This window comes from Cannabis sativa, chromosome 8, assembly GCF_029168945.1.
Source record: "Cannabis sativa cultivar Pink pepper isolate KNU-18-1 chromosome 8, ASM2916894v1, whole genome shotgun sequence".
Classification (NCBI taxonomy): Eukaryota; Viridiplantae; Streptophyta; class Magnoliopsida; order Rosales; family Cannabaceae; genus Cannabis; species Cannabis sativa.
Genome location: NC_083608.1, coordinates 35,756,571 through 35,765,214, shown reverse-complemented (window position 1 = coordinate 35,765,214; position 8,644 = coordinate 35,756,571). Strand labels below are relative to the sequence as shown.

The window sequence follows — 8,644 nt, the reverse complement described above, 5'->3', positions numbered from 1 at the left end:
AATTAGTAAATATGATTATATTGAAATGAGTTTTATTTACGGTACAAAACCCAACAGTACTGACACATAGTAGAAATGGATTAGCACTCTTAGCTCACCCTAACATGCTATTAAAGTATTAGGTTGATACTTTCAAACTACAGTATATTTGATAAATAAACTTTCCACTCTAATCCTGTAACATAAATCACCATTTCAAACCCTTTTTAATAAGCTGCCTGACTATTCCTTTCTCAAAGTTTTTGGCTCATTTTATTTTCCTTATATAAGACCTTACCAAAACAACAAATTCCAACTCCACTCACTCAAGTGTATGAACCTAGGGTACAATAATTGTCACAATGGGTATAAGTGCTTGAGTTCAACAGAAAAAGTGTATATATATATATATATATCTAGAAATGTCATTTTTAATGAAAATGAATTTCCCTTTAAATGTGGGTTTTTAAATACTTATGCCCAAAAGAAAGTGACAATAGTTCAAAAAAACCCACTAAAGTCAACTATGTGATTTCACTTCACTAAATTTTCCCAACCGATTGTCACACTAGAAGTTGATGATAATTCTAATGATTCATCTCTACCTTCCCTTGGAACACCATCTGCCACGCAGAATCAACAAGAGGTAAGTGAACATACTGATTCAGCTATTGATAATGTTGAACACTTGGTCATCCAGTGCAATCTCATCCAATAGTGATACGTGACAAAGGCATATTCAAGCCTAAAGTTTACCTCGAACAAGCAAAATAGAAGCCTAACATTGCTAAACCAAGCACCCTTGAAGAAGCCATGAGCTTAAAAGAATGGTCTTCAACAATGGATGTTGATTTTAATGCTTTAACAAAAAAATTAAACTTGAACTCTTGTGCCAAGAAGTGATGAATACAATTTGGTGGGAAATAAATGGGTGTACGAAATAAAGATTAATGTTGATGAAACAATACAATGCTATAAAGCAAGATTGATAGCTAAAGGATTTCATTAAAGAGCTGGTATAGACTACAATGAAACATTCAGTCCTGTTGTAAAGGCATCAACAATTAGAATCGTCCTCACTATTGTTGTGTCTAGAAACTGGTAAATCAAGCAACTAGACATTAATAATACTTTTCTAAATAGAACTTCCAAAGAAGATGTCTATACGGTTCAACCACCAGGTTATGAAGATCCCAAGAAACTAAACCATGTGTGCAAGCTCCATAAATCCTTGTATGGCCTAAAACAAGCCCCAAGGGTCTGGTTTGATCAATTGAAAAAAACCCTTCTTGAGTGAAATTTTACAAATTCAAGAGAAGACTCATCCATGTTCTTTTACATAACTAATCACACTATTATCACGATCTTAATCTTTGTGGACAATATTATAGTGACAGGCAATGATAATGGATAGTTGGAAGAATTCACAACAAGACTGAACAAAAGTTTTGCTCTTAAGGATCTTAGAGCACTGCTTTTTTTCCTTGGCATAGAATTACAACGGGATGAAACTAGGTTGTGTCTAACTCAAACCAAATACATCTCAAATTTGTTACATGAGTACAAAATGCTGATACTCAAGATGTGTCCCACTCCCATGGTCTCACGGAAGCCTCTGTCAAAGTCTGATGGAGTAGAATTGTCTAATCCAACTATCTATCGAAGTGCTATCAGAGCTTTGCAATATATGTGTCATACCAAACATGATATTGCATTTTTTGTAAACAAATTAAGTTAATTCTTGCAGGCTCCAACTACTAGTCATTGGAGTGGAGTAAAAAGGGTGCTAAGATATTTGAAAGGAACAATCAACCATGGATTGCAAATCAGCTATAGAGATCACTTGTCTCTTGTTGGGTACTCAGAAGCGAATTCAACTTCTTGTCCTGATGACAGATGGTCCATTATTAGATACTGTGTTTATTTTGGAGATACCCTTGTTGCTTGGTCATCAAAGAAACAATTAGTTGTATCAAGATCCAACACCAAGTTAGAGTATCTTACCCTAGCTCAGATCTCATGGATTGAATCACTGCTCAAAGAACTCAAATTCAGACTCCCTAGTAGATTAGTCACCTAGTGTGACAATCAAAATGCAAGTGCACTTGCCTCCAACCCAATTTATCATGCAAGAACTAAACACATTTAGAGTGATATTCATTTTGTTCGAGACAAAGTGCTAAAGAAGGAGCTTGAAGTTTAGTATGTGCCAACTTCAGATCAAGTTGCACAAAAGGATTAACACACTCAAGATTTCAGATCCTCGTCGACAAACTTGGAGTGAAGGTATCACCCCTTTGTTTAAGATGTGGTGTTAAGAATGAGGCCTAAGGTACACTGTTGTATTGGCTCTTGTTGTATCGATCTTGGCATTTTACTGAAATCATCTCTCTCAGTATCAATTGAGCTGAAAAACAATTTCCAATTGTCCTTAAAATCTATCTCTCTGTAACCTCAAAATTTTTAAAACTGACTTTTAACTATTTAATTGTAGGAAGCTATATAATGAAATTCAAGTGATCCAAGACTTTAAACGAATAATAATGACTAATTTTGAAATGACATCTTCCAAAAGCTCATCAGCGAAGAACACTGTCATGAGTAAATGACGGCCTTTATCTTAAATATACTGTTATACAGTTCACAATACTATGAACAAGGAACACTGTTACATGTGAAGATAACACACTATTTTGAAAAATCATACAAAAAAATCTGCCTACCAAACACTCCAGGTAGAGCAATATCCCCTATACTAGATGGATTAAATAATCATAATGACTGCTGCTGCCACTTTTCCCTTGGTTGTTTGTTTTTTCACTATACAATTGAACCTACAAATCTTCAGTGGTCAGCTTTTCAAGCATCCTCTCAAAGATTCTTTCATGAAAAAATTCCAAGCTAACCAAGCTGCACCAACTGCAGGCTCCACCTAATTTTCATTCAAGAAAACAAATATACAAAACTTGTATCAATTTTACATGGGGAAGATTTATTGAATGTAGTGTCACATTAACAGTTCGGTCGAATAATGTGCACGGGTGCATAGGCTTATTATTCACTTCACTCTTATCATTAATAACTTCAATGGTATCACCAACTATGCTATGTCTTTTATTGTTTGTTAAATCAAAACATGAATCAGTGTCTACAGTATTGCCTACACTGCATCCAACCCAAATAACTGGGAAAGGAGATGATTCTCTTCATATTACCTAAACTAACATTTTGTTGTCTAAAGAAACTCAAGCATGCAAATATTTTTGGAATTGGACTACAGGTTGCAATTGAAAGCAAAAGCTTTGGATTTCGAATAACAAATCATTACTAGTATCAAATCCACAAAAGACTGTCAAAATAGGGTGTCAAAAATTATAAATGTTGCCATTATGATGGTCCCTTGGAAAGAAAGAACATCAGAATTTTTTGAAGGGTTGGAGGGAGTCATTCTGAACTAAGGTTAAAGCTTATGGCTCTCTGTACTTTTTACGATAAATGTTTTGAAGATAAAGTGGACTTTGCAGAAGGGCCTTTGAGAGAAAGTTAATTTTTGGTTAGCAACTTGCGTTTTTCAAATTAAAGGCTTTGAGGGTTTATATTTTCTTGATCTTAGTAAAGAGCGGGAAACTTTTATGTTCATTTTACCACGTACTGTTTCTATGCTTACAATTTAGCTTCTTGTGATCTGCACCTGATCTCTTACCTTTATGTTTTAATTAGTATTGATACAAAGACATTTCTTTTCTTTTTTAAACGAGTCTCCTGATGCGGGTAAGGAGTGTCAAGGATTTAAGACAAAGAAATTTCACTTGAAGAGTTCTGTTAGCATCAGGAAGTATTAGAAGATGAAATTTAGAACCATAATACAATTTTGGTTTCTAATTTTGTCTCTTGGTTGAACAATTTAATGATGATTTCTTATGTAATCATATGTAATTACTTAGTATAATCTTTAAAAATAAGAAAACAATAAAAATAATTCATTGTTATCTTTCGTCGTTTCTTTATTATAATTGAAATAATAATAATAAAGTAGGAGGAATATGCTTACCTTAGGCCTAATTGAAATGACACCAGGGTAGTCCTTATTGATGTACTTCACAACTTCTTTTCCTATATCCCACCTCTTATTTGCTTCAAGTACACCACCAACCATGACGAGTGGAAAGGAGTGTTTTCCATCTGCGATAATATTTTTCACAAAAATCACAATACTGAAGATAGAACTCTGCAGAAATTAGGGGAAAGGCATGTTTATATCTCCTACTTCCTAATTCATCTACGCCGGTATTAGCTGCTTCAGATGAAAGTTAAACTAAGTTGGGCCACACCAAACTAAAAATCCAAATGCGTACAACTACATGGTGAAAGCTGTGTGTGGAAATTTCTCTTCTTACTAGACTACCTGGATTTGACCATATCAGTGCATTGTTTAATCGTGTATGATCTCATGGCTACAACAACAATAAGAACCCAAAAAATCTATCTCATAGACCCATGTTAGTTTTGTACATCATACCTTCTCCACCCAAGTCAAGTCTTCGAACAACAGCTTTCACACTTGATGCCAACTCCTCGACAGAATCATACAAAATTCTATTTGCAACATCATCACCAGCCTCCGCGCAAGATACAACAACTGGGACAAGTGCAGCAATTCGAGCCCAAGATGGATCTGCATATGTCCACCTAAATTCCAATAGAAAAAGAAAAAATTGTTTCAGCTGCATACTCAACAAATATACAAAATGCATGATACTTTCTATATTACATAACATATTTCTCATGAATGAATGAGAAAACACATACAGCACAACATTATTTAAACATATACACAAAAACCACCAATAATGAGAACGTCAGTAGAATGACTACAAGAACAAATACAGTGGTGCTGTATAATCATTCAAATTAACAATAACTATGAAAAAAAAAAATACAACCGTTTCTTGAACAAGTCTAAGGATTTTCTAACAAACAAATTTCGAGATAACGATATAAATCTCATCCTTTATATTCTCCAAACAGTGCAAAACAGATTGGCTGCGTAGCAATAAGAGTTTCAGATATATACCCAATTAGTTCATCTGGAGAAGAAAGATCAAGCGATTGTAAAATACTAGATGTAAGTCTTGTATGTGAACCACGGCCATCGTGGGCCTTGATAACTGCAGTTAATGCCTGTGAAGCTATTCCATATCCACTGCAAGTAAACAAGATTATCTAAATGAAATAACAATGGGAAAAAATGAGACAAATGAAAAAGAATGCAGAAATAAAAATTACCAACAGATATGCTGAATATTGGACTATAGTCTTATGGTGAAAAAAAAGAAGATAGCTAACCAAGGCAGTCATACAAGAGCAAGTTCCAGCTCTTTTCTCTACTTTAAACGATTTCATTTTACTTGCTAGTTGTTACATGTGGAAAAGAACTTCTTACATTGTTAACAGCAAATGAGATTCAGATTTGAAGTTCGTCCATGCAATGCTCATTAATGTTCTTCAATTATGTATGATTTATATCCAATCAAAAGGGGGAAAAATGTACATCTATAAAATACATAATGAATCCATGTCTCAAAATTGAACTATTGCTTTCAGTTTTTGCAAAACTTTCACTCTTAATGGACAACAGTACTCACATGTATTTTACTATTTTATGTGTCCACGTGTGTGTGCGTGTGAGAAATGAAACAAAAAAAATTATAATCATATACCTTCCCCAATCACCTAATACAGGCCCAGCACCCGCAGCCCTTGCTTCTCTACCATCTTCTGTGAATCCATAAGCAATGGTTCCTGTTCCGGCAATTAAAACACATCCATGGAGTTTTCCCATAGTTCCGCTTGCCAGAGCAGCTACAGCATCATTCTGAACATATAGCCCGACATGGGTGGGAAAGATATCCCTGTTTATATCAAGAACAAAATGAGTTAAAAGAAACATTACATACTAACTTACCGCTAAAATGTGAAATGCATATTTTCATCTTGTTTCCATATATTGGCTAGATAATCAAAATTACTACAAGTTATGCACTGCAGCCAGAAATAATGCAGTAATTAAACTTAAAAAGTACACCACCAAAGCCTATTCAACTAAAGCCAAGCCACCTAGATTTCATTAACTATGCTGTCCATGACACTAAACATCCAGGTTTGGAGTGCTTGTCACATCAATGAGCAGAAGAAATTTCCTAAGGGATTTGAAATTTAAGTTGAGGGCTTTACTCTACCCCTTCCCATCTGTTTACTTATAATGCCCCAACTTAAATATCCATTTCAGAGATTTTTGATTGTTTTTCTTATATGGGATGCTACAAATACAGCTACTAAATCTTAGTGTCCCTCGAAGTGTACAAATTTTCTTTTCTTTTCCCAATAACTGTTGAGCAACTAAATGCAATCGAATGCTATTTTCACCAGATGATAGCTATCAACATATGATTTTGGCTTCAATTCTAAAAAGTTATGGTACCTAAGCCAGTCTAATATTCTTTCCTGATCAGTTGGATGGTTAACACCAGACACAGCAAGACAAACAGCTCGAACTGCAGACCGGTTTGAACCCGACTTCAGAAGCGCCTCCGCCATAACTTGCTCCAACGTCTCCCTAGCAGCAGCTTCTACAAACACAAAGAAAGAACAGAACTTGATGTTAACAATAATGTTTCCAACCAAAAAGTTAATATCCCACAAGCTAAACATTCGTGATGACAGACTTAAATTTGTTCCCAATACTCTTTTGGTCAAAGTTTTTTAATTTTGACCACCACCATGAGAGGGGTACCTCCTCAAACGAAATGAAACCAGATCACTTGACAGACAAGACACCAAAATACCATTTCCTATACAGGCTCTAATCAAACATTTTCATTCAGTTCAAGTACCTAAAAAAACAATTTTGATTATTCAAGAGAAAAGAATATAGAAAGATCAAGCGAAATTACCACCAACGCTGTTGTGGTTGGAGCAGCCGGCGACGGCGCGTGCGAGCACGTGCGGGCGGTCGGGGAGTGGGTCAGAGAAGGGGATGACCGGCATGCAAATGCAGACAGTAGAAGTAGTGCCACCGTCCAAGCCCAGAATAACATCTCTAGCAGCTAAAGCCAGGGGAACGTGGTGCTCGAAATCCCAAATTTCGCCATTTCTGTACCTTTTCATATTATCACACTCTCTCAAAGACTGACTGATTGGTTACTAGGAATAAGCCCAAAAGACCAATACAAAGGGGTCTCTCTCTCTCTCTCTCTCACTCAACAAAGTCAGTCAATTGGATAAAATGATTTGATTTTGATATTAATTTTGACAATTAAGTAATGGAATGAGACTTAAGTTGTAACTAAAGGAGATTTTGTTTACCAAATATATATTTTCTAATAATAATGAGGGAGATTATGATGATTATAAGTATTTGGACGGCCTAATGGGACAAAAGCTTGAGGTCGGAGTTGGAGTCTTATGCTTCATATTTATACATGTCTTTCCATACTATGATACAACAGTGTATTACAAATTATGTTGATTGAAAATTGTTTCACGTGATTAAAAAGAAAGAAAAAAAGGTAAAAGGTCATTGGTTTGACTGTGATGGATTTTGATTTATACTGTTTGGCTTTGAATCAGAATACATTCCTTCTAATCAACATTTGTTGTGGAAGTGGTGTTGCTGTCATTTTCATTTATTGAAGAATTGAGTTCCAAATTACTTAAAAAAGATGAATAATTAGCAATTTTTTTTATTGAATTTTTGACAATATTGATTTTGGTTTTTAAATATACGGCTTGTTAAGAATTTTTCTTGAACTATTACATTTAAAGAAATTTAGTACGTTCTGTCCTATTATTCTGTTTAAATAATGACGTGTCTTTGTCAATTAATAATTTTACCTCTTAAACTTTAACAACTATCAAATCGTACCCCTCATAATAAAAATAAGAAAGATTTAATATTTTTTTAGTAAATCTTAAAAAAAAATTATTTTGAATGATTAAGAAATTAAAATTTTAAAACTAATTATGGGATATGAAAAATTATTTACTTTTTATTAAAAAATTCATTTAGATATTAAAAAAAATATATTAAAAATTTAATTTGTAAAAATATATTAAAAACTAAATTTTACATGAACAAACTTGAATATATTTTTTTTTATCAAAAAAAAAAATATAGTAAATATAACATTTTTTTTTGTTTAATTTATAATTTTTTTCAAAATAATTTTATATTTTTATTGAATTTTTAATTATTTTTTTATTTGTTAATGTATGAGTTTGTAAATATAAATAAGTTTAATTTTTTCTTTAAAAAATCTTAGTTCAGTTAAATTATTTATTAGATTCTCAATAATTTTGGTTTGATTTTTTAAGATACGTGTGGATAAATAAAATAAAGTTTGAAAATATCTTTTTAAGTAAAATTAATATTTTTTTAATTAATTTAATATTTGTATCCAATTTTAATAATTTTTATTATTTTTTTGAATTAATAGAATATTATAATTTTCAAATTTAATTTTTTTTAATAAAAGGGGGCAAAATTTTGTATTGGTCAAAGTTTAGGGGGTAAAAATACTTATTTTTAACGGTAAAAGAAACGAAACCTAACAGAAAGGACATGATCATGTAACTGTTATATTTTAGGAAGAATTTTAGACAAGCC

At 33.1% G+C, this 8,644-nt stretch overlaps 1 protein-coding gene across 2 annotated transcripts; it reads right to left on the bottom strand.

Annotated features, from left to right (window-relative positions):
• Nucleotides 1-2,577: 2,577 nt before the first annotated feature.
• LOC115701507 (uncharacterized) lies at nucleotides 2,578-7,418 on the bottom strand. Of its 2 annotated transcripts, XM_030629321.2 has the most exons (7): nucleotides 6,933-7,418; nucleotides 6,461-6,608; nucleotides 5,700-5,891; nucleotides 5,054-5,182; nucleotides 4,499-4,668; nucleotides 4,031-4,161; nucleotides 2,578-2,911 (listed from the first exon to the last, which is right to left on the bottom strand). In XM_030629321.2, exons 1-7 carry the CDS (start codon nucleotides 7,144-7,146, stop codon nucleotides 2,831-2,833), a joined length of 1,065 nt encoding a protein of 354 aa, XP_030485181.2. In that variant the 5' UTR covers nucleotides 7,147-7,418; the 3' UTR covers nucleotides 2,578-2,830. The 2 variants fall into 2 exon arrangements, with proteins under 2 accessions (XP_030485181.2, XP_060957903.1); XM_061101920.1 differs by lacking the exon at nucleotides 2,578-2,911 and having other exon boundaries at nucleotides 3,849-4,161.
• Between the last annotated feature and the right edge of the window lie 1,226 nt (nucleotides 7,419-8,644).

What these genes read in the sequence shown, in the direction of transcription:
- LOC115701507 (XM_061101920.1), bottom strand. Translation starts at nt 7,146, where the DNA reads ATGAAAAGGTACAGAAATGGCGAAATTTGGGATTTCGAGCACCACGTT. An exon ending in CAACCACAACAGCGTTGGTG is followed by an intron (nt 6,609 to 6,932) that starts GTAATTTCGCTT and finishes TTGTGTTTGTAG; the next exon opens with AAGCTGCTGCTAGGGAGACG. An exon ending in GTATTAGGTGATTGGGGAAG is followed by an intron (nt 5,183 to 5,699) that starts GTATATGATTAT and finishes GTTTACTTGCAG; the next exon opens with TGGATATGGAATAGCTTCAC.